General features: G+C 49.4%; 1 protein-coding gene across 1 annotated transcript in view; it reads left to right on the top strand.

Annotated features, from left to right (window-relative positions):
• DNHD1 (dynein heavy chain domain 1) overlaps positions 1-19,622 on the top strand; it is a 73,172-nt gene extending 53,550 nt beyond the window's left edge. The window contains 18 exon segments of the mRNA XM_075547728.1: positions 151-1,753; positions 1,929-2,137; positions 2,292-2,496; positions 2,573-2,675; positions 7,271-7,420; positions 7,617-7,799; positions 7,933-8,364; positions 8,615-9,098; positions 13,529-13,807; positions 14,037-14,189; positions 14,397-14,575; positions 14,710-15,672; positions 15,863-16,049; positions 16,260-16,370; positions 16,497-16,698; positions 17,658-17,749; positions 17,925-18,074; positions 18,298-19,622. Of these exon segments, the coding sequence (XP_075403843.1) occupies positions 151-1,753; positions 1,929-2,137; positions 2,292-2,496; positions 2,573-2,675; positions 7,271-7,420; positions 7,617-7,799; positions 7,933-8,364; positions 8,615-9,098; positions 13,529-13,807; positions 14,037-14,189; positions 14,397-14,575; positions 14,710-15,672; positions 15,863-16,049; positions 16,260-16,370; positions 16,497-16,698; positions 17,658-17,749; positions 17,925-18,074; positions 18,298-19,622 (7,010 nt within the window).
• The last annotated feature ends 6,584 nt before the right edge of the window (positions 19,623-26,206 follow it).

Here is a 26,206-nt window from a genome sequence, read left to right as displayed (position 1 = left end):
AACCACGTACTCAGACAGGAGCAAGGCTCAGCACGTCAAATGTAGGAGATCCCTTCAGAACCCTGGCTGTGCTGGAAGTAGACCTAGGAAGCTGGGGAGAGGACTAGCAGGGCCACGGGAACACTCTCTGTTATTCTCCATGTCCTACAGATCCAGAGAAGAGCTGCCAGCCAGTGTTGGAGGTGCTGCGCCAGGCCCTCCATGGCACTGTGTACGCTCACAGAACCTTGGAACTGCAGACGGTGCAGCCGACAGTCAACTTCTTTGCTACGGCCACAGTGGCAGGCTACTGTGAGCGCCCACTGTGCCCACGCCTCTTCCGACTCTTCACCGTGCTGGCCCTGAGTAACATGACTAGGACAACCCTGCTGAGCAGGCACGCCCCAAGCATTCAGGCCTGGCTGGAACGCTTCCCCTCTGTGGACCTGGAGGGGCTTCTGGCAGGAGTACTGATTCAGATCTCAATGGATGCTTGGGAGGCTGTGTGTAGATGCTTCATGCCTTCCCCGCTCCACCCACACTACCGCTTCTCCCTGCACTTGGTAGACCACCTCCTCAGTAGCCTCCAGCTGCTGCCAACCAGGTTGGGCTCCCGAGGTTTCCTTGACTGCCATAATCACCAGGCGCGCTTGCACCGGGTGTCGGGCTTCCGAGGCACCCGTCTGACCACCATGATGGCCACGCGCAACCTGATGCGCTTCTGGCTGCATGAGGCACAGAGGACCTTTTGTGACCGACTGGACGGCCCTAAAGAACGTTCCCGGTGTGCCAAGATCCTCTTAGAAGTAGCTCAGACCGCCTTCTGCTTGAGGGCAGAAGACCAGAAGCCAGTCAAGGGCTGTATGGAGGAAAAAGAGGAGGAAAAGGTGCCTGAAGTGGAATCCGACGGGGAGTTGGCCCAGTGGGGGGACTCGAGCAATAGCGGCAGTGAGAGCGAGGAGGAAGGGGACCATTATGCCCTCCACGTCCCCACGGGCTCACACTGCAGCAGTCCCAGTCTGACACCGTCCAGGACACTGCCCAATGATGACCGCCTGGAGAGCAGAAGTCAGAGGGCAAGCAAGGAGGAAATCCCTGTGCTCTCTAGCTTAAAACTCCCGACCAAGAGATCCAGGAGTTTGTGGCAGAAGATAACCCGGATGGACATGGTCACACCCTTGTTGCTACCGGTGCTGCTACTCCATCCCCAGGAAAAGCCCTCTGACCTGATCTTTAGTCAGGAACTGATACTGGGTTCCACGTTGGAGAACCCTAACTTATACCTGGAGCGACAGTGGGCGAGTCTGGAAAAGCAGCTAGCCGCCTCGGCCGCTCAGCTGAAACTGAAGCTCCAGCTTGCCGTGTGTCGGTCCATGACCCAGCACGTGGCCCGCCTTGTCCGGGTGTTGGCCAGGCCCCGGCAGCATGGCATGTTACTCTCAAGGGCTCCAAGTACTGGGCGCCATACTGCCATCACTTTGGCTGCTAACATTTGTCAGGCCCACCTCTTCCATCTACCCACTGGATCAGAAGAGGCCATTCTGCAGTGTTTAAGGGACGCTAGCTGGCATGCTGGTGTGTTAAACCAGCAAGTAGTCCTACTGGTGCCGGAGGGAGTGGACGTCACCACCTTTCATCGCCTGCTGGCCCTGGCTACCTCAGGCAGTTTCCCTGACCAGCACACGGAGGCAGATCTAGATGCCCTGCAGGAACAGTTCCTCCAAGAAAACCTTGGCGTCAAACAGAACATCAAGAAGGAAATGGTGTTGCAGCGGTAAGGCCAAGGATTGTCATGCTGTTTGACTCTCGCTCCATCCTGGGCCCACAGGTCCAGAGCTATCTAGAGGCTATGGCCAGGGCACAAAAGATCAGGAGCTAAGGGGCTGGGTTGTGACTGGGGCCTGGATGGGCAAGCAGAGGGAAAGGGCATCTGAGCTTCTGACCCACAGGTTCTACCAGCAAGTGTGCAGCCAACTGCACCTGTTCTTCCTGATCAGAGTTGACCAGGCCCACAACCAGCTACCTCCCGCCCTGTTCCTGAGGCTCCTCCAATTGGCAGTTGCCAGCATCGATCACTATGAACCTTGGGAGCAAGCTGACTTGGTCAGTGTGGCCCAACACCGCCTGGAGGGTGTTCGGAGTGTACCCCTTGGTGATGGTGAGTCCCCTTGACCTGTTCCTGCCACTTGTCTCAATCGGGTCCTGATGGGAAGTGTGCGCTGGGCTCGTCTCCTTCCTGAGCTCGGAGAGCTCCCCTCATTTCCCCACCCCTTACAGACCACCAAGCCAGGGTGAGGTTCTGCTTTCTGCAGGTTCTTCGAACTGCCCGGATCTCCAGGCCTCCGTTACCAATGTGTCCCAAGTCATGGCTCTCATTCACCTTTCGGCTGCCAGCTACCTTGAACACTTGTGCCCTGCACTGTCACTTGCCACCCCTAAGACCTACCTAGACTTCCTGAACACCTTCCTGCAGCTGCAGCACAAGATGGCCTTGCAGATGAGAAATGAGGTCCAGCGGTGAGTGGCCTCATTCCGTGCCGCGCGCCTTCATCTGTTCCCCTTGGCTCCACTCACTGACACATTGCATCTCCAGGATCCAGACGGCCGTGGAGAAACTGACATTGCTGATGGACCAGCACAGTGCCCGCTCCAACCTGGCCTTCCACTTGGAACAGCAGCTGAAAACTTCCCGCAAGGTTAGGGCAAGAAGACCGTGAGTCATACATGCAGAATGGGGTCAAACAGGATCTCAAAGGGTAGGCACCATCTAGACTAAACAAACCCAAGTTCTTGTCTCTTGTCTCTCTAAAGTACTCCCCCGCACCATCCCCCAAGGGTCTCTGAAATCCCTGCTGCCTCTTCCTTCAGAGCTTAACCACAAGTTTCCCTGGAACAGCCGAGACAGACGGACTCTTCTCTGAACACACGAAGCCCAGTGTCTGCCTCTGTGTGTCCCTCATGCCTCTTCAGTATGCTCCCCAAGATCCCTCTAGAATCCCGTGAAGGAAGAAGCATTTTCATGGCTACGTCTTCTGCTTGTTGTTTTCTTTGCCATCCCATCGTTCTCCATCACGGTTAGCTTGCTCGCTTCCTGGAGAGATGCTCTTTTCCCATACTGCTTTGCCCCTGGAGCCATTCCTTCCACGAAACCACCAGGAACAGGCTGTTGCATCCAGAGAGGAGATGTGGATGGGTGATGGTGTCAGGGGACAATTGACATGATGTAGATGTAAATGGCACACCAGACACCCATATCCGGAATTGCCTCCTGACCAGGGCATTTCCCAGCCCCCAGCGCTTCCCTTCCCGTTCATCTCCCTAAGCCCTGCTCCAGAGTGCTTTCGAGCTGCACAATTTCTGCCTTCTGCAAACGTGACGCTCACGTAATTGATTTTCCTAGCTCGGGCCTTGCATGTGCGATGACGTCTCTCCGTCCTCGCCACTATGGAGCATCCTAGGCACGCCTCTTGCAACCCAGCTTTGTTGGTCTTCAGCGTTCTTCACTAACACCATGACACCGTAATCCAAAGCCATTCATTCTCTTTCAGTCATTCTTATTCATTTCCCAGCTTTGGCATACATATGATGTGATTGAAAATACCGTAGCTTGTGTCAGGGACACTTTAGTCTTCAAAGTGACTTCTTTCCCTTTTAACACTTTAAGGAGGTCTTTTGGGGAGAAAAATGTGGCACAAAACTCAAAATAATATGAGAGACTGGGCTTATTGGTCAGATAAAGATAGAGATATAGATAGAGATAGGTGGAACCCCCAGGATGATGGCCCTTAGTCACCTTCAGGTCTGGAATTGAATTTATCCCTGGGGCCCAATATTTGACAAACAATAGGCAAGTCAATAAAGGGGAGCAATAGTATTAATCAGGTATACACACCTTAGAATAATCCACCATTTGATAACCAAATGGCATCATCTACCCAAGGACAAAGTTCAGAAAGGTTAGGAAGAAGAAAGAACGGAAAGGGGAAACACTGAGAGGCAGCGGGCTAAGTGAGGGTGCCCCGAAGGGACTGCAGTGAATCAGATGCAACAAACCGAACTGCTGAATGTAAAACCGATGAGCTGCTCCGGAAACCTTCAAGGAAAAGTTTCATACGAATAGCAAAGAGGTCTTTTGCAGCAGATTTGTCCAATGCCAATGGAATCTGATTTAACGGCTGCTTCCATGAGTATTGTCTGTACAGCCAAGTGCAGTGAAATCCTTGAGGTGAGGGATGGGGGCACAACGATTCCCTCCACTCATCATGATATTACTTATTGGTTCAGGTGTGGGCTTTTGCTTTCTGTATGTTGAGCTGTGATTCAACAGCAAATACTTCAGGTATTCTTGACTTTCATCAAGCAACGTGTCCCCTGTGTTGAACTTAACATAACCTGTGTATTACAGGGAGTTAAGGAGTCCTTCTTCAATCCTGACACCTTGATCTTCTTCATATATTCCACTGTATTGATAAAATACTCAGCATGCAGATTGACTAAGCATTGGTAAGAGGACACAACCCTGTTACACATCTTTCCTGGGTTTAAACCATTCAGTATTCCCTTGTTCTATTCCAACGACTGCCTACTGGTCTGCGTCCAGATTCCAAATAAGCATAAAGAAGTGTTCTGGAATTCCCATTCTCTGTAATGTTATCCATTATTTGCTATGAGTCACACGGTCAAGTGCTTTTGTGTAGTCAGGACAGTGGTAAACCTCTCTGGTATTCTCTGCTTTCAGGCAAGAGCCATCCGACATCAGCAAGGAGGCCCTTCATTCCACACCCTCCTCTGAAGCCAACGGAAGTTCTGGCACTTCCTTGCAAATGGACTGCTACAACCATTTTTAATTACCTTCAGCAAGATTGGACTTGTGTGTGGTATTAGTGATGTTGCTTGGTACTTTCTGCATTCTGTTGGATCACCCATCTATGGAGTGGGCACAATTATGGATTGCTGCCAGTTTGTCGGTCGAGTCACTGTCTCCCACATTTCTTGCCAGAGACGAGTAAGCACTTCCAGTGTCGCATCTGTGTGTGGAGATGTCTCAGTGTTCTGTTGCTTCGTACAGCCTTGTCTTTTTCCAAGGCCTTCACGGCAACCTGCACTTCTTCCTTCAATACTATTGGTCCTTGGACACATGCCACCTACCTCTTGAAATGGATGAACAGTGACCAAATAATGGCTCTGTGTATTACTCCCACCTTCTTTCGATGCTTCCTGCATTGTTTAATATTTTTCTCACAGAATCCTTTGACATTGAAAACCATTGACAAATGCCCAGCATGTTCCCTTATACTTGTCCAACTTCAAGGGTTTGAACATTGAGCTCTAATACGTTGTCTTCTCGAGTCATCCTACGAAATTTTCTGTTCTGCTCGTTTGCTTTATCATTTCTTCCATTCACTTTAGTTACTTGTATGTTCAGGAGCAAATTGCAGAGTCTTCTGACATCCATTTGGGTCTTTTCTTTCTTTCTTGTCTTGTGCCTGGCCTTTTGCTTTCGTGCCCAGTGCCTGAAATTTATTTTGGAAATGGAATCTAAGCAAGCTAATCTAAAGGTTGACTCACTTCCATTGAGTCAACTCTGATTCACAGCAACCAAAATGACAGAGTAGAACTGCCCCTGTGGGTTTGCAAGACTGTAAATCTTTATAAGAGTAGAGAGTCGCATATGTCTCCCTCAGAGAACTAATTGCATTGCTAACTGTGGTTAGCAGCCCACGATGTATCCCATTACGTCACCAGGGCTTAGGTAAGTTTTAACCAGACATGGAAGCTTAATAAGAAGCAGGTGTCCCGGTCCAAAGAAACAGCAGATACAAGGTCCCAGATGTGGGGACCGTGCGCCACATTGGAGGAAGTAAGAGTCAAGATGACTGCAGATGGAGTAGGGTGCAGGGGCAGAGGGGAGAGATGAGGTTGGAAAAGTGAGTCTGAGACCTGATCCTAAAGGCCTTGCAAAACAAATGAAGGGATGGTAAGTGTTAGGGACAATTATGAGATTTCATTTTTAGAAAACCAAGTAGGTCGCACCATGGAGAATGAATTAGAGTGGATGAAGTGCCAAGAAAGCTGCTTTTTTTTCGTTTTGTTTTTAATGGTGTACTGGTGGCTACTGTGGGCTAGGTGGATGTGGGACTAGGGAGTTATTGCTTAATGGATACAGAGTTTCTGTTGGGGTGATGAAAGGTTTTGGAAGCAAATAAAAGTGAGGGTTGACAACACTGTGTGACGGACGCCACATAGTGGTACACTTGAGAATGGCTAAAATGGCACTGTTTGGCTGCTGTACATAGTAGTTTAGCCGAATAGAAATTTCAGACTGAACAAAAAGAGAGAGGGTGAATTAGAGGGAGAGTCAAAGGTGAGGCCAGTTAGGAAGCCCTTGCAGAAGGCCAGGGTGCATGGTGGTTGGCAAGGATGTGGCCAATCCAGAAAATATCTAGGAGATAGATTGGAAAGGCCTTTATACAGATTGGGAGTTGGGCAATAGAAGAGGTGGATTTAGAGTAACAACTAGGCTCTTCCCCTGGGAAACTCGGTGTTTCCTGTCACAGTGGTCTGAGGTGAAGACAAGACGGCAGGGCCGCTGAGGAGGCATAACTAATATATTCACTGGGGCTCATGTAGAGCCTGAGGGACCTGTAAGCCATCCAAGAGAAGATTTCGTTTAAGTAGATGGATACACAGGGAGGGAGCTTGTAGAGGAATCTAACCAGAAATAGTGATTTGGGAGTTATTTGGATACAAGTGATTGTCAAAGCCATGAGATTAGGGAGGGGGTGTGCAGACAGCTAGAGTGAGAAGACTGCTGAGGCATCTTTAAGGGGTGGAAGAGGAAGAGACGTATCCACCAGACAAGATGTAAGAGGATATAATATGAAAGCTAAGGGAAGAGAATGCTTAAAGAGAGGGGAGGGGGAGGAGACCTTCTGCGACAGTTGCCTCCAAAGGGTCAAGTTCACATGAGGAAGGTAGCATACCAATAGGCTTTGGATTCGGCTTGCCTGCGCCTGTTTGATGGCAAAACATTAGCTGGAGGGGGCGGGGCAGGGAGGTGGGGTGGGGAAGACAATCGATTTGTGTATTTCTAGATGTGTGGTTTACCGATTAGGTTAACTGATAATCCCAGGGCTCAGACCATAATTGTAACCAGCTTAGAGTCCAACGTTGTCACCCTGACTGTCAGGTGAAAAGTGTGTTGGGGGGTCCAAGCCCATGGAGTCGTCTCCTTGGGGGTCCCCACTTGGCCCAGGATGTGAAGCTGCAAGACCTACATGTCTGTTCACAGAGCATCGATTCCCTTCAAGGCCGCATAGAACAAGACCGGGTCCTGTACAGACAGCAGCTGGCAGAATGCCAGCAGCAAGAAAAGCTCATTGAAAACCTGACCAAGCAGCGGGATGCCCTGCAGGCTCAGCAGGAAGTGTTCCTGGAACAGGTGGGCTCTTTGCTGCTGCGTCCCCGCTTAGTACCTCTCTTGAGGAAAGGATGCTGAGAGGAGAGGATGGGGTGGTCCATTCTAGAGCACACTCCGGAGGAGAGTTGGGGATGGCTTAAACAGTGATCCTTCAGAGGGAATCCCTGCAAACACCCTGTGGGGAAGCTCGCTTCTGAGTGCATACCTTCTCATTTAGATGGGCAAGGCATTTCTGGGCCCGCTGAGCCAGCTGCAGGTGACTGACTTTGAAGAGCTACGGAGCTATCGCGCACCACCAGAAGCTGTGGTCCAGGTGACCGATGCGCTGTGTGACCTGTTCCACCGTGAACCAGGCTGGGCCAGTGCGAAGCAGCTGTTATGCACTGAGGATTTTTATCAGGTAAGGAAGGTGGGGCACAGTGGAGGAGTGAGGAAAGAGAGGATGGTAGGGAAGACTTGGTAGGCCCAGTCTCTTGGGTCAAAGTTCAGAGCATCCACATCTTTCTCGTCCCCCTCAACACACATCCTCCCAGGAGCTGATGTTCTTCCCCAAGGAGATGATGACAGACACGGAGCTGATGAAGTTAAGCATCGCTTTGCAGGCTCCCAGCATGAGCGACGCAGCGCTTAGAGCAGTAAGTGTACCTGCAGCACGCCTGACAGTCTGGCTTTGGGCTGTTCTGCGCTATGGGTGGGCCCAGCGCCGGGGAATGCCCACGGGGCTGCTGCTGCGACAAGTGGAAGCTACACTAGCTCGGGAGCAAACTCGCCTGGGCCAGCAGCAGTTCGAGGCCCATGAGACCCTGAAGCGCAGCTTGGACATGAGTAAGAAGATGGCAGAAGCCCAAATTGCCCACAATCAGGTGCTGGAGTCCCTCATTCAAGCACAGTATGGCAAATATTATAAGTGGCCTATAAAGACTACCCTACTCACACCCATGGCCGCCTGGACAACACAGCAGAAGGTAACAACCGCCCTTCCAGATCCCCCTTCCCCACCCCGTTTATCTCTGCAACCCTCCCCTACTTATCTGCTCTTCTCTGGACCCTCGATGCATCACTGTCCTATTCACCACCTCCCACCCCACCCCACCCCACCCCCTCCATGCTTTATTCTGTTTCCCTATCTGTTTCTCTCTTTCTTCCCTGCCATCCCCTCGGAAAATATCCTCCTTACTTTGCCTGAATGCCCTGTGCTCTTCCCTCCCACTCTAGAAGCTGATAGGCCGCTGCAAGACTGTCTTCGGAGATGCCCTCATGTGTGCAGCTGCCTTCATCTATCTGGGTCCTTTCCCACCAGCGCGGCGCCAGGAGCTGCTGCATAAGTGGCTGGCTCTGTGCAGTGGCTTTCAGGAGTCTCTGGGCCCAGATGATGTGGCACAGGCTCTGAAGTCAAAGCAGAAATCTGTCACCACACCAATAACTCCCCTGCTGCCCACACACTCTCCCTTCAGCCTTCTGTCCCTGCTGAGCTCTGACTCTGAGCAGCACCAGTGGGACAGGAAGCAGAAGCCGCAGGCCAAGTCTGCCCGCCTGGCTGGACTGCTTCTGCGAAGTCTAACCCTCTACCATAGCAGCTGCTGGCCTCTGCTGCTTGACCCCAACAACCAGGCCCTCATCTGGTTGGACCCACCGCCCCTTGGAGGGATGACTTCTTTGATTTCGGACCTCTCCAAGGACAGAGGTAAGCACAGGGGCCGTGGGACATCTGAAATATCTCTTTGCCACGTGTGGTTTTCCTTCTCACAATCAAATAAAGACACTAAACATTTGTGGCCAGGATCGCCTAGATGCCACCATTTTGTCCTGTATAGATAAATCAGGTGACATTTATACTGTCTGTGTATTACAGTGCTCCTAAGTCCACATGGCTGACCACTCTTCTGTATGGGAAGCTGGCCAGCAGCTTCGTGTTTCACTGCCTGTCTTCACAGGCCCCAGGGCAGCCTGTGACAGCAGAATGAAGAAGGCGCCCCGTGATGGCAGTTTTTCTTCCTTAATCATTCATTTCTGTTAGAACCGGTATAGGGGCTTGAGTTTTACCAGAAAATTAAGTAAATAATGATGCCTTTTTGAAATGAAACACTTTTTTAATAAATCATTTTATTGGGGCTCATACAACCCTTATCACAATCCATACGTACATCAATTGAGTAAAGCACCCTTATACATTCATTGCCCTCATCATTCTCAAAATTCACCTTCCACTTTGGTTCCTGGAATCAGCTCATTTTCCTTTTTTCCCTCCCCCTCCCTCCCTGCTCCCCGCTCCCTCATGAACCCTTAATAATTTATAATTTATTATTTTATCTTATCTTACACTGCATCTCCCTTCACCCACTTTCCTGTTGCCCATTCCTCAGAGAGGAGGTTATATGTAGATTCCCGAGATTGGTTCCCCCTTTCTACACCCCCTTCTCTCCCGGTATCGCCACTCTCACCGTTGGTCCTGAGGGGTTCATCTGTCCTAGAGTCCCTGTGTTTCCAGATCCCAACTGTACCGCTGTGCATCCTCTGGTCTAACCAGGTTTGTGAGGTAGAATTGGGATCACGATAATTGGGGGGGGGGGGGGGGGGGCGGGGAGGAAGCGTTTAAGAACTAGAGGAAGGTTTTGAGTTTCAAGAAATGAAACACTTAATACCCTTACATCTCTCATCATTTTGTTTAGTTTTTTTTTCTTTCCCTTAGCCAATTTCATTTGTAAGGACCATATTGAGTGCTAACCAATGCCAGAAATCTTTCATATCCCATCTTTGAACTGAAACCATATCTGCATGGCTTCTGTGTCTTAGGAATGATTCTGGGGATTCCTCCTATTTATCTAAGCCTTTGTTTGCCATATCTGCTGAACTTCTGCCTTTACCTCACAGCTGTGACAAGAAAGTAGTCTGGCAAGGTGACTGCCATGGAACGTGGCCCTTATTACTGAGCTGGACCCAAATCACTTGGGGAAGGACGACTCTTCTCTTGGGTACTGCACATAGAGGAGTGCTTTGGAGGAACCCGTCTGGAGGGTTAGACTTTCCTGATTCCAAAGCTCCCCCCCCCCATATAATATAATTTCTATGCCAGGCATCATGAGGTAGAGATTTTGTTTTTGTACGTATTTGTGAAGTGCATGAATACCTGATCATCAGTGGCCTAGAACTGCTGGATCTGAGCAGAGGAGCTCCCTTCACACAGCTTTTTCTAGAGATTGTTTCTTATCTAAGGCTGTGGGCAGTATATATGCTCCAACATCTTTCACTAAATCTACGAATGCTTAGTGGGTATGTGGTCTAAGTCTCACGAGATAAGCCAATTTCTTGCATACCACATAACCTAGCCAGCTTCTCAGCAGAGAAAATAAAAATCCTAATTTTCCCTCCTAAGGTATTGTATAACTCCGGCGCACTCTACGCTGCCAGTAACAAGAACAGCAGCAACAGCATCTATCTCACATTATAAAACAAGTGCAGCGGCAGCAATCCAGGGTTGATGTAGGACTTCAGTGTTACCTTCAAGCACCCAACTACTGTATACCTTTCTGCCTTACAACCCTGATCGTGCTGGCTTATCACACGATAGAAGATGAATGGATTCCTCAAAGAAAATATGCTCAGGCTCTAACCTACCCTCGCCCCCGTGAAGAGATGATCAAAGATGGGGCGCTCCAGCAAAGCGTGGCCAAGAAATCAGATTCTGCATGCCTGCAGAATGAATAGCGTCTGGAGCCCTCAAGGCTTGTCTTCACACAAATAGTCATCTAAGTTCCAGGCTTCAACGAAGACCACATGGACGAAGGACACCAGCCTGTGTGATGCAAAGATTGCTGAACACTGTTTACACAGAAGGCTATTTATGACAGTGGAAGCTTAAGCATCCATTTGCAGCATTTTCACATGGATTAAGCGTCCAGTGAACCCCTTTTGACCATAGTTGGACGTGAAGAGGCTTGCTAGCAGACAGCATTATAAAGTGGGTAATGGCAGATGTAGCAGGCTAGGGGCATAGCACGGGAGACTGGGGGAAATGGGAGACTGACAGCAAGGAGTATAAGAAAGAAACCAATGTCATGATGATTGTACAACTCTTCTTAACAGGACTGAACTATCAACTGGTGTGATATGTGAATTTTATGCCAATGAAACGATTTCTTTAAGGCATGCTAGCCTGCCCCCGAGAACCTGTGAATGTGACCTAATTTGGCAAAAGAGTCTTTGCTGTTATAATTAAAGACCTTGACATCAGATTGTCTTGGTTCTAGTGTGACTAGAACAGAAATATCACAGCTGGGTAACTTGAAGAAGCAAATTATGCTCTCACAGTTAAAGAGGCCTCGGCGTCTGAATTCAGGGCCCGCGTTCCAGGGGAAGGCTGCGTCTCATGCAGCTCTAGGGAAAGGTGCTTGTCCCATGGTCTTTTAGCATGCTTCACACGGTGTGTCATTTATTTCCCTCCATTTATATATCAAAAGAGGTGGACTTAAAAGCACCATTTAGACACATAGTGCCTCATTGGCATAACAACGAAAACCCAATTCCCAAATGGGATTATAACCGGGTGTGTTGTAGAATTTACAACGCATATTTCCCAGTGATACAATTTCATTTCCTAAAGAGATCATCCTGGATTACCTAGGTGGGCCCCGAATCCAATACCAAGTGTCCCTATAAGAGACACGAGTGAAGGCAGAGATGCACAGGGGGAGAAGGCAACGTGCAGATGGGAGCAGATACTGGGGTTATTTCGTCGCAAACCAAGGGATGCGGAGCAGATGCTGCAAGAAACAAGGAAGGCTTCTTTCTGATGGAAGAAGTGAGGTCCTGCTGACTCTTTGACTTCGCACTCTCAGTCTCTGAGAGAAGGATTTTCTGTGGCTGAAAGCCACCAAGTGTATGGTAACAGGTTCCAGCAGCTCGGGAAATTAATATGCACATCATGGCTGCGTCACCTACAAGCATCATGTTCTTGTTGTCAGGAAAAAAATTGTCCACAAGTGTGAAGAGCCACATGTGGCAGGTAGAATTTTGAACCCCAGATCCTTTGTGCTTGGGGTTTCTCCCATGAATATGTTAAATATGTGGCCAAAGAAGCTTTGCAGATGTACGTTAAAGTTCCTAATCCATTGGCCTGAATACAAAACTGTTCTCCTGGAGAATCTTAGTGGAATCTAGTATAATTACATGAGTCCTTAAACACAAGGAAGGGGTGGGGGCGGGGGGATGGATGGCCAGAGACATTCAAGGCGCCACAAAGATTCAAAGCACCTTTGGAGACAGAGGATGCTCCCAGGTAAGTGTGAGTAGGAAATGAGTTCGGCCATCAGGTAGTCAGCCTGGAACAGGCCCCTGAGCCCCAAAGGAGAACTGAAGCCCCAGCCGATACCTTTGTCTTAGCCCAGTTAAACCTCCAGCATAGAATTCAACCCATGCCGTGAAATGTGTTAAGTTTGTGGTAATTTGTTAGGTGGCAATGGAAAACAAATACACCCAAACCCCGGGCTCAGCAATGCCCACCTGCAAAGAAACATAGGACAAAGAAGAAGTCACCTGTGTCAGCTTCTCCCACACAGGAGACAGTGAAGGAAGGGAGTTGGAAATACGATTGCTGTGTCTGCCACACCATCTGGGTCTTGACTGTCAGGTTTCAGGCCTTCCACTTACCCGTCGGTGCTTGCTGGCACTCATTTCTTTATCAGGGAGACTCTTGTAGTTGCTAGTGATGAACTGAGGTGGAAATGCATCGGCTCCTCTGACCTACATGCCCGAAGGATAGAAATGGAGCTGATTTCAGAGATGAGTAGAACCCCACCTTAGAGTAATAGTAACATTGGCTGGCAGTTACATGCCTCCTGTCTACCTGAATAGTGCTTCATGTGTATTCTCAAGTCTTCACAGAAACTCTATTTCAGAACCCTTCACAGAAACCACCTAGTCCATATCAACTTCACCAAGCTTACAGGTGAGCTAATTGCGTCATAATTGAAGCAATGACCTAAGGTGCTTTCCTGTGACTCTTCCCTCATGAGACCGAGTTCTTGGGTGAACAGCGGCCGGATTTGTTCTCTGAGCACCGGCTCTTTGCATCTTCTGTCACAGAGGAAGACCTCATGAGCACTCAGGGGAGTGTGTGTAAAGGCGAGACAGGCACGCAAGATGACGACAGTGAGAACACTGAGGACAAGGACCAGGCAGAGGAGCAGGAGGCGAAGGCACATGAAGACAAAGAAGACGGCAAGGAAGACAAGAGGGAGGGCAAGGAGCAAAAAGAGGATGCTGAACAGGATGAAAATGAGAACGAAGAGACAGAGCTTAAGAGGTCAAAGTCAAGCACAGAGACTCAGTCTCCACCTCTTCACCCGCTTCAAGTGCTCTCCGGTGCTGACCCAGAGCTGGGTCTACAGCTCCAGGAGGCAGCTGCCAATGGTGAGAACTGAGCCCCCCTACATGTTATCCCTCTTTGCCCGCCCCCCCCCAATTCTGTGTGAGGCCTCTCACATACACCAGTGTTACCTCAGCTTCTAGCCAGCTGTCCTTCATCCAAGGGACCATTAGCCCATCACAGTGAGCAGGTCACAGGCAGATGTGGGGGATGGAGATGGGGGCCTGAGTGTTGGCATGGTGGGTAGGGTGTGCTGCGCTCTCTCCCTCACAGGCATGCCCATACTACTGACCAAGATGGAATTTGGCCTAAGGTGCCCGGAACTGCAGTGGTTATTGCAGCGGGAACAGCTGAGCCCACCTCAGGTGCAGCCTGGCTTCTCCCTCTATCTGAGTACTACGCTCCCTCTCAGAGCCTTGGGCAAAGGTGAGGCCCAGCAGGCATGCTGCCAGTACCACTCTCTGGTCACCGTAGGCCCATGGGACTAACCCGAAAAGGACTTCACTCACCTTGGCCTGTGTAGGCTCAGATTCCCTGGGCAATCTCCCTGTTTCTCCCCCACACCTCCTCCCACCTCCGTCTGACTACCACCACCAAAGGTAAGTGGTTAAGCACCTCCCCTTTTACCCCCAGTGCTAAGTGGTGACTTGCTGAAGGGGCTGAGTGTGCTGGACCTGAGCCAGGACGTGGACCTACTAGAAGAAACTATGCTGTATGAAATTGTGTGCCTAGAAAGCCCTGAGCTAGAGACCCACTGGCAGGAACTGAAAATCAGCTTCCTGGATACTTGCAAAGCCGTGGAGGTTGCTGAGGTGCTCGGGGAGGGGTGCCCAAGTCTCTGGGCTGGGATGAGTACTGGAGGGGCTCGGGTGGGGGTGGGACTGAGCGTAGCCATCTGGGGACTTTGCGGGAAAGGACCAGATTGATGCAATGAGTGGTCATGCAGGAAAAGCTGCTGGTGATGCTGTTGGGCCAGAACACACAAATTCTGAGACCAGACAAGTTTCTGCGGAACATGGTGAGGACCCAGGCAGAGCTCTGTCATCTACATGCCAAGAAGGAGGAGCTGGAAGAGCTGAGGATGCAGGAGATGGTGTTGTGGGCACCCTATCGGCACGTGGTCCATCATGGCATGGCTTTGGTGCAGGCCCTACGCCCGCTGCAGAACCTGATGCCGCTTTCCCATCTGAACCCAGATTGCTTCATGGCAACCACCACACAGATTCTGAGCAACATAAAGAAGTGTGAGGCTCAGCCAGGGGAGGACATGGCCAGCCATCTGCTGCAGATGAGAATCCAGATGATTCGTCAGATGCTGGGCAGCACTGTGGCTGTTCTGGGGGTGACCTGCGTACCCTTGGTGGGTGCCGTGGGGGCTTTAGCTTTGCTGCAAGCGGCAACAAAGACACCGGAACTGGAAAGACTGGCGCTCTGGCCTGGACTAGCAACCTCTCCCAGCACTGGGCACAGCCACTACCTCCCAGGGGTGGCCCGACCAGCCTGGCTAGGGCTGAAGGCCTGGCACGAATGTGGGATGTTAGAGATGCTGGCCCCATTTGCTGGCCTGCGGGTATCTCTGGTCGGCCAGTCCGAAACTTGGCAGGCTTACCTGTCACTGTCATCCACAGTGCTGGGTCCTGCCCCTGGGCCTGGGCCTGATCCCCTCAGCCTCCTCCAAAAGCTGATCCTATGGCGTGTGCTTCGACCTGACTGCCTGGCAGGGGCCCTGGCGGACTTCACCACCAGTGTCCTGGGCAGACCTCTGGATGAAACACTTGGTGCTCCCACCATGCCCTTGGAGGCCAGTCGGGCTACTCAACCCATGTTGGTCTTGTTGCCACCGCCTGGCCATCCCACTGCCACCCTACATCCTCTGACTGTCATCCAGAAGCTGGCTGCAGACAAGCAGGTTTGGGCATGGCCTCTCAGCCATCAAGCCACTTGGCACTCCGCTGAGTTGAGCTGGGGTGGGGGGTTATCCCTACCCCTCCAAGTTCTCATGAATCTGATGACTCTGTCTTTGGGGATCACTGTGGTGGCATTTGTCTGGGGGATCCACTTCACTTTAGTTATTCTGCTGTTTGTTTGTTGGTCCACAGGGACATAAGCATCTTCAGGTGATAGCCCTGGGCTGTGAAGCCTGGGACCCAGTCCCGTTTGTGGTCAACTCTCTACGCCAAGCTATGCACAAGGGGTACTGGCTGGTGCTGGATAACTGTCATCTGATGTCCCACTGGCCGCAAGAGCTACTGCAGCCCTTGCTGGATCTGTCTGATGCAGTCCAGGGTGGGTCTGCTGCCTGGGTATGGCTTCTGACACACTACCCTTCCACTTTCCTGAGCGTGAACTCTCAGGCCCCATGGCTGGTTTTTCTAGTGCCAAGCCTAGTCTGGGTGGCTTTCTCAGGGATTCCTGACCCTGTCATCCACAAGCCTGATGCTCAGACCTGTGCCTGAGCCCTCGCTCCAAGCCTGATTTCAGCTCCATGTCCCCTAGTGGTCTCCGACTTGGGTTTGGAACTTGTGGAAAGCACCAACGTGCCCATCGTCCACAGGGAGTTCCGTCTCTGGCTTATTTTGCCTGCGGAGGCCATTGCTTCCTTGCCAGGTGAGGAGAACTCCGCCCTGCCCCACTACCCCCCCCCCCGCCCCCAACAGGCTCTCAATGAAGAGGGCAACTGCAGCTGTGCTGACTTAGCCCTCTCCTTTCTTTCCACTTCTCCCCTACCCCCAGTTGTGCTGACTCAGCACTCCTTGCCTGTTTTCTGGGACCAGTCCCTGGAGTTAGGCTGTGTCTTGGCTGACAGCATAGAGCTAGCGGAGCAAGGAGCCTGCATGCCACCCCTGACCCAGGCCCTGCCTCTGTTCTTTCTGCATGGCCTCTTGCTCCACCGGCAGCTCTATGGGCTGAGGCTGCAGGCGCACAGAGGACACTGGTGAGTAGCCCAGTGAGTCCGCCCGTAAGTCAATGTCCTACAGCCAAAAAAATTTTTTTTTAATCTTCCACATGCTGAGATGCTTTGACAAATTTCCCTCTGGGATCTCCCAGGACTTTGGGAATCTCACTTTGAACTGAGTCTGGAAAGCAGAGGCCGATGTGGTCGGGATGAGACCTCTCTGGAAAGCTAGAACTAAGCTTAGGAGGCAGGAGAAGGCGTGTGCGTGGCTGAGTGGGTGTGCTGGGGGACGAGGAGGGAGAGGTAGGGCTGGCCAGAAAGAAGGGCCTTTTCAGCCACAGCAAGGGGCCTTATTTTATTCTGAGAATCACAGGAAGCCACTGAAAGGTTTTAAGTGAAGAAATGGGATTCCATTCATCTGTGGCAAAGACCAAGCTGGCATTGGTGCCAAGGGACACTAGTGGGGGCGGGGCCAGCAGCAAGGTTTAGAGGCTGCAGCAGTAGTCAAAGGAAGAGAGCATTGAATTGGCGATAGGGGCACCCTGGGTGGCACCAATGGTCAAGAGAGGTTAGCAGGCTATTGGAACCCACCAGAGGTGTCCTGGAAGACAGGCCTAGCGGTCTGCTTTGGAAAGGTCACGACCTTGAGAACCCTACAGAGCAGCTCTGCTCTATACACAGGGTCACCCCGAGTCAGCTTCAATGCAAGGCAGCTGACCAGTCCATTAACAGCAAGTCACAGCAGGATGGAGAGTGAGCACGGGGTGGGGGAGGTCAGTACAGAAGAGGGAGGAGTCAAGGATGGCTTCCAGATTCCTGTCTGGGGCCTTGGGTGACACTCAGTCAGTGGGAAAATGGGGTGAAAAGACTTTGTGGGGAGAAGTGCTTTCTGTTTGAAAGCAAGCTGTATCTGAGGTGAGCGCTCAAGCCTGGGGAGCTTGGGAACAGATGAGGCAATTGGATGGCATTGGAATCCCTACTTCCTGCTCCCTTCCCAGGAGTCAAGACACTCTGACCCACGTCCTTCAGACCCAGGGCCAGCTGTGGGCCTCTCTCAGCAATCCCAGGGTAGCCATGCAGGAGCTGGCTGGTGAGACTCTGGTCACCCCCCACCCCCTTACAGTCAGACACCAGCCCCCACGATGACCTGGAAAGAGGTGGGGCTGGGGTACTGAGAGACTGGGGCAACACTCCCCAGTTTGCTTTGGGGTGGAGAAAAGTGGAGGGTGTGGGCCGGAATTGAGGGGCTCTGATGTCATCCTCAGTCTCCGTGTTCTATGGAGGTCCTGTCGGGGACATCAAGGACAGGGAGACTCTGATTAGCCTCACTGGAGCCTGCCTGAGCTCTATCAGTGGGAACTGGACCTACCCACAAACACCCCAGCATCTGCTGGCCACTCTCACGCCCAGCCCAGGTAAGCGACAATCCATAAACTACTGTGTTGTGGTGGGGCAGGGAGAGGGCAGCGTCCTGCCACCCCACCGGTGGTGGACATCAGTGTCAATAAAGGTGTATACAAGGTGGCAATATCCCTACACTGTGGGGGTTGGGGGGAGGTCAGGGGCCAGAAGGCCTCCTCCCAATGGCTGGGGTTAGGGGTGTTCACCTGTCTCTCGCACCTCACCTCCACCCTCCAGAGCTTGGGGAGCAGGATGCTATCATAGAGTGCAAGGCCCAGATGCGCTTCCTGCCCACACCACCCGAACCCCGGAGCTGTGGACTAAGTGCAGGCCCCCAGGCCTGGCTGATGCGACGCCGAAGTCGGGCTCTCCTGAGCGAGCTGCAGCGCAGTTCCCAGACTTGGGTTCCCGGGGTTCCCGAGGTCGCCCAGCGTGCGGAGCGGCGGCTGCGGCACCGCCTGGTGCAAGTCTTGCGCAGGCTAGAGGTGTTGCGCGATCTCCTGAGCGAGGGTGCTCGCCAGAACAAGTTGGGCGCCCAGAGGTCTGCGTTGGGGCCAACGGCTCAGGGCCCTCTGGAGGGCTTCCTGGAGTCGGAGGCGCTGGAGTTGCAGGAACTGGTGAGCACGCTGCAGTGTGACCTGGCCTGCCAGCTGGAGCAGCTGAAGGGCGCGCCCCCGTGCGCCTCTCGGCGCTGTGCCGCGGTGGCCCAAGCTCTCTGGGCTGGCCGCCTACCGCCACCGTGGCGACGCCACGCGCCAGCAGGCCCCCAGCCGCCCTGGCACTGGCTGCGACAGCTGTCCCGCCGTGGGCACCTGTTGACCCGCTACCTGAGCGGGAGCGCGGGCGCTGAAGAACCAGAGCGCACCTTCCATCTGTCAGCCTTTGGCCACCCGCGGCGCCTGCTCCTGGCCCTGCGTAGGGAGGCTGCCTTGGACCAGTATCCGCCGGGATCGCCTGGCCCTGCGAGCCGGGGTTCCAGCTCCACACACTGCGTGCAAAAACGCCAGGAACTAACCAGCACCCCTCTGCATTTCAGGGTGCGTGCGTCACCCTTCCGTCCCCGATGGACTCCCCATACAGTCCATGACTTCCCTTACAGTTTTCCGGTCACGCCTCTTCCTGATCTTGACACCCCCCCCCCCCGCGGGAGGGGGCGGGGCCCACGCGGTTCTCCTCCCCTGCCTGGCCCCACCAGCCTTTGTCGCTCCCAGGTGGAGAATGGCCCCAACCCCACGGTTCCAGAGGCGGGGCTGCTGCTGACTGGGCTGCAGGTGCTGAACGCCGAGTGGGATCCGCTAGCTGGGGCTTTGCAGGACAGCTCCTCCAGCCAGCCCAGCCCTCTGCCTCCTGTCAGCGTCAGCACGCAGGCCCAGGGCGCCAGTCACCTGCCTGCTCCAGGGCGTCTGGCTGTGTACTCATGCCCTGTGTACATGGAAGGGCCCCTCGGGACCACTAGGCTGCACAGCAGGAACATCCTGATACACCTGCCCCTGCCCACGAAGCTCAGCCTGGACACCTGTACCCATCGGAGGGTTTATGTGTGCAGCCCACCCCTACCCTAAGCCCACACCCACAATAAAGCGGTGACGACTTCTGAGAATTGCAAGGAGTAAGGTGCGTGCACAACTAGGAAGTGAAGTACCGAGGGGAGCGCCCAGAGTGGGCACAACTGGAGGATGGGCATGAGGGAGAGGAGGTAGAATAGGATGAGCGTTCGACAGCTAGGGAGAGGGGGGTTGTGGACACACTGGAGAGACGGGTCTGGGTGTTTGTCATGTCTCCGAGGAAGACCTGACACTGATTAACACCCAGAACTCTCAATCCTGGTACAACTCTATTGTGCTCTCCATATTGTGCTCATCCACAATCGTAATGCTTTAAAATGTTTTTAATCGAATGGTATTACGGGGAATACCTCCATCCTGCCTTACCAGTCATTCCATCCCTAGTCTCTGAGCGAGTCATGCACACAAGATCCAAGGTCCTTTGTTAACTCAGCAGTTCTTTATTGAATACCCCACTGAGTCAGGAGTTTCTCCTAGAATCAGTGAGACTGTTCTAGGCAAGCTTCATTTTTTGTTGACCGAAAATAAAACAGGGTGATAAGGTAGAGAGAAGTTAAAACGGAGTATAGTTCAAGATGATGTTGGGTCAATAATTGAGTTTGAGAATTTATTCTTTGCCCTTGGTTCCTGAGAAATAACTTCAAAAACTAGAAAATTTCTGTGTTTGAAGAGAAATTCTGTAAGACTGTCTTGCTTCCATGATTTCCCTCCTAAACTGCCATTGGAGCCAGTAAGGCTGTGAGTGTCTTCTACTTTAGGAGTTAGGAAAACCCCTTTCGACACAAAATCACAACTCTAACCCATTGAAGTTGGGATCTTTTAAGGGCAAATTCTCAACTTTCCACCTGCTTTTGATCACATTTGAGTGCCTTGATATTCTGGTTTAAGTTTTGCTCAGATTTTATACTTAATTGTAGGATTAAAGGGCTTGGAATCAGGAATTAAGACCCACATTTACACCTGTAAGTGAACATTCTTAAAGCAAATTCTTCCCAGAATTATTTGTGGTACTAGTCATTTGCAGATAACTTAGATGTCTGTTGCTGGGGGAATAGATATGTCCTAACCATGTTCTTTGGAATACTAACCAGATATCACATGCAGTCCTCTTAGTATGTGCCAGGCATGTACCAGATTTTAGGGACACAGCATTGAGAGAAATAGATCAAGTCCTTGCTTTCACTGAATTTACATTCTATTCTGGGGAGAATCATTCAAGCAAATAGCACAATAAAAAAGGTGGTAAGTTCTTTAGGGAGTTGGCATTTGAACAGAGACCCGGTTGAAGTGAAGAAGTGAGCCGCATTGATACCTGGGGGAATAGGAGTCCAGGTAGATGGAAGAGTAGGTACAATGAGCGGGGCTCCTGGGCTCAATAAATAGCTGAAATGAAGGAGGTTGAAGAGATTAGCCGGGAGAGGTGATTAGAATCAGATGACAGAGGGCTGCAGCTTATTCTGAGCAGGACGGGAAGGCATTAGAACATTCCGAGAAGAGGAAACAGTGAGCTATAGATACATACAGCAACGTGTAGCATTGTGCTGAGAAAAAATAACGCATCGTTGATGTTCAGGCATAAACATATAAAAGTGCTATGCAAAGTATTATCAAACTGATCTATGCTAAAAGGATAATAATCAACTAAGGACTTTGTTAGAAGAACCTATGTGAAAATAATTCTGTTATTACATTGATCAAACAAGGGGAAAAATTATATGATCTCGATTTGGAAGTATTTGATGATTTAATTCATGGTAAAAAATTGCATATATAGAAAACAGAAAGGGACACCATTAAACTGACAGTTTCCAAAATCCTTACTGAAACTGTCATACTAATAAGGAATCGCCGGAAGACTTTGTTCCCTCGAGTCTGAAAATGAGGCAAGCACGCTCCCCAGCAGCCTGCCACTTGACCATAGGAGTATACCCCTGGCCAGTGGAGGAGACAAAGAAAACATCAGTGAGATAGAATTGGACAGGATGAAATAACCTTGTGGGTCTGCCGAGAAGATCTGAGTATGTAAAAAATTTTTAAAATCTACAGAAAAATTGTTGTTGCTGCTGTTAGTGCCATCGAGTCAGTTCTGACCCATAATTCTGTTCGTTTTGCACAACAGAACGAAACACTGCCCGGTCCTGTGCCATCGCCATAATGGCTCCTATGCCTGAACCCTTGGGTGTAGCCACTATGGCTCCCCCTCTCCTTTACCAAGCTTGATGTTCTTCTCCGGGGACTGGTTGTTTCTGACATGTCCAAAGTATGTACAACTAAGTCTTGCCATTCTTGCCTCTAAGGTGCACGCTGGCTGTACTTCTTCTAAGACAGATCCGTTTGTCCTTTTAGCAGTCCGTGGTATTTTCAATATTCAGGTAAATTATAAGGATTAGTCAATGAAGTTTGGAAGGCTGCAGCTTCGCAGCAAAAACTGGTTGTATTTTAAATATACAGGGAGCACACCATGAAATTTTAAAAGCTTCCATTTAAGAGTAAATGCCAAGAAATAAGAGTAAATTTCTTTAAGAGTAAATGCCAAGAAATAAATATAACAAAAGATGTGCAAGACCTTTCTTCTTTAATCATTTCATTGGGGGCTCTTACAGCTCTTATCACCATCCATCCATCTATAGTGTCAAGCATATTTGTACATTTGTTGCCATCATCATTTTCAAAACATTTTCTTTCTATTGAGCCCTTGGAATCAACTTCTTTTGCCACTCCCCTCCCTCCCTCATGAACCCTTGATAATTTATCTTTTTTTTTTTTCTACATCTTACACCAACCGCTGTCTCCTCCACCCACTTTTCTGTTGCCCATCTCCCTGGGAGGGGGGTTATATGTAAATCATTGTGATCAGTTCCCACTCTCTCCCCCCACCTTCCCGTTACCCTTCTGGTATTGCTACTCTCATTATTGGTCCTGATGGGTTTATCTGTCCTGGATTCCCTGTGCTTTCAGCTCCCATCTGTCCCAGTGTACATCCTCTACTCTAGCTGGATTTGTAAGGTAGAATTGGGGTCATGATAGTGGGAGGGGGAAGGAAGCATTCAAGAACTAGAAGAAAGTTGTATGTTTCCTCAGTGTTATACTGCACCCTGACTCATCCCTTCCTTGTGACCCTTCTGTAAGGGAATGTCCACTTGTCTACAGATGGCCTTTGGGTCTCCACTCCACCCTCCCCCTCATTCACATTCACATGATTTTTTTGTTTGGGGGCAAGACCTTTATTTACCCACAAATCTATGACACATTATCTAGAGCAATTAGAGAAATAAATTACCCATATATACTCGTGTATAAGCTGAGTTTTTCAGCACAAAATATATGCTGAAAAATAGGGTTCAGCTTATACATGGGTAAGTGGTACCCCAGCGAGGTGTAACATCTCACAGGTGACTGCCATTGCTCCGCTGTTCATTCAAAGGCCCGCTGACACTGCAGGCCTTTGAATGTTTGTTTACTCACATCTAACCAATCAGAGCTGTCCTATGACGTGGACGGCTCAATTCGCAGAAGCACCCACAGTGATTCACTTACACCCGCAGCTGAACAGGTAAGGATGTGTCTGTGGCTGCGCTCCGTCTCTCCCCTCTGGTCTCTGTGTTAATTCACATCCTGCATTTCCCACCCTAGGCTTATACTCGAGTCAATCCATTTTTCTGGTTTCCTAGGTAATAATTAGGCACCTCGGCTTATACTCGAGTATATACGGTATATTGTTGGGTGTTCAGTCAATTCTAACTCATAGCGATCCTATATCCAACAGAACAAAACACCACCCAGACCCGTGCCATCCTCACACTTGCTTTGCTTGAGCCCACTGCCTCAACCACTATGTAAATCCAGCTCCTCGAGAGTCTTCCTCTTTTTTGCTGCCCTTCTACTCAGCACGATGTCGTTTTCCAGGAACTGGTCTCTCCTGATACATCCCTAAAATACGAGAGATGAAGTCTCACCATCCTTGCTTCTAAGGGGCACTCTAGCCATCCTTCTTCCAAGATATATTGCTTTGTTCTTTTGGCAGTCCATGTTACTTTCAATATTCTTCTCCAGCATCGTAGTTCATTGCATAGATTTTTCTTCAGATTTACCCAGTTGAAACCATCCCTTGATCTCTTGACTGCTATTTCCTTGAGCATTGATTAGGGATCCAAGCAAGATGAAATCCTTCTCCACTTTTCATGATGCTCCAGTTAAGAGGATTTGGGGTTTTCTTTACATTGAGTTGCAATCCCTGATCTTCATCAGCAAGTGCTTCCAGTTCGCCTCATTTTTAGCCAACAAAGTTGGGTCAACTGCATGCCACAGGTTGGTCATAAGTCTTCCTCCAACCCTGATGCCACATTCTTCATATGGTCTAGCTTCACTGGTGATTTGCTCAGCATACAGATTGAATAAGTATGGTTAAAGGATACAACCCTGACAAACACCTTCATAATTTTATCTTATTTCATTTTTTGATCACTAGGAAAAAACCTGTTTAATTAATTAATGGTACTGTCAATTACTATATATGAGCAATCAAAATAAAACTGAAACTCTAGTTCGCAATATAGCAAAATCAATTCCAGGAAGAATTATAACAAAAATGTAAAAGCATAACATTAAACATTTCTGAAGACTGTATAGAGAAATTTTTATGGCCTTAGGGTGATTTTTTTTTCAATGAACAGTTTTACTGGCTTATAATTCACAAACTATATAATTCAATAGTTCAATCATATTAAGAAGGATTGTGCACGATCAATTTTAGAACATTTTATTCTTTCTTGTACTCATTATTAATTCCCCACCCCAACCCCAACTTCCCTGCCATAAGCCTAAGACATGATTAATCCAGTTACTTCCCTGGATTCCATATAAAGAAAAACATACAAAGCACAACACAGTGGAACAAAAAGCACAAAAACAGTAAGATATATAAAACAGAGGAAAACTACAATAAAAGGCAGAACATTTAAAACTAGGAACAAATTAAAATAAAGGGGACAACACACTATAAGGTGATGCATTTTAACTATATCCGCATGAATCCACTTTCTAATGTGGTGTGTCTGATAGTAAGGCCACTCATATCCTTGCTCAAGTGTCAGAGTGAACACACCAGAGGCTTAATCCACTTGGAGACCCTGCAAATGGATTTGAGGCTTTTGCTGTCCTCCCTAGCCGCCTCATGCATGTGATATGAATGGTATTGTTTGATCACTTCTGCCCTCTATTATAGAGTCGCCTTTCTTTGGAAAGGGAATACGTTTGAATCTCTTCCAGTTGGTTGGCCAAGTCTAAATTTCCTGGCATAGACTAGTGAGTGCTTCCTGTGCTTCATCAGCGTGTTGAAACATTTCAATTCCTGGAGGCTTGTTTTTCAGCTAATGCCTTCAGTGCAGCTTGGACGATTTCTTTTGATAGCATCAATTTTTGATCATGTGCTAGCACTTGCATTATGTATCATTATCATTATATACCATGAAATTGGAAGATTCCATATTATGCATATGTCAATTATCCCTAAACAGTAGAGGTCTTTTTATGTCCACAATCAAAATACAACTGATAAAATCATTATAACTTCCTTGTGTGGACCCCCTGATTCCCACCCCATAATTAAGATCCAAATTAACAGGATAGGTGAACAGTGTTGCTTCTGGAAAGATAATTAGATGTTTGAAAGCACCTTGAAATAAACAAGGTTTTACATAGTATTTGGGGTCTTAAAGACTTGAAGTCAAACAAGCGGCCATCAAGCAGGGAAGCAACAAAGCCCACGTGAAAGAAGCACACCAGCCTGTGTGATCATGGGGTGTCAGGGGGAATAAGTATCAGAAATTCAAAAACAAGCAATCAAATTGACATGAAGGAGCACAGGCAAAGTGGAGATCCAATGTCCACCTGTAAACTAACTGTACAGTCCTTCATAGAAGGGGCACACAGAGGTACCGGATATCTAGGGTGCAGCAGAGCACTGATAAAACATATAACTCTCCTTTAGTTCTTTAAAATTTCCTCCTCCCACTATTATGGCCTTAGTTTTACCTTACTAATCTTGCTAGACCTGCTTATGTACATTGGTACAATTAAGGTCTTTCGATGCATGAAATTCAAGATAGATAAACTCCTCAGAAACAGTAATGGGAGTAATAATTCCCGGAGTAATGGCGGTAGAGGAAGAAAGGGGTGGGGGAGGGGGAACTGTTAGCAATGATGACCATGTAACCTCACTGGAGGGGAATGAACATCAGAATTTTAGGTGAATGGATACATTGGAATATGTAAGTTATGGCACAAAAAATCCTATAATTATATATATATATATATATATATATATATATATATATATAAAGGGTTCTAGGGGGTGGTAGGATGGAGGAGGGAAGGGATATCAAGGAGTTCATGAAGTAAGAAAATGTATTGAAAATGATGATGGCAGCAATTGTACAATTATGGTAATCTAATAATCTATGGATTATAATTATATATGTAAGAGTTCCTAATAAAATGTTAAAAAAGAAGAAACAAACAAGGTTTTGTGACCTTGCATAAGCTTAATAAGATGCTGAGAGAAGACACGAAGATACCCCAAA

Source organism: Tenrec ecaudatus, chromosome 4, assembly GCF_050624435.1.
Source record: "Tenrec ecaudatus isolate mTenEca1 chromosome 4, mTenEca1.hap1, whole genome shotgun sequence".
In the NCBI taxonomy this organism is placed as follows: domain Eukaryota; kingdom Metazoa; phylum Chordata; class Mammalia; order Afrosoricida; family Tenrecidae; genus Tenrec; species Tenrec ecaudatus.
This window is presented reverse-complemented; position numbering and strand designations above follow the sequence as displayed.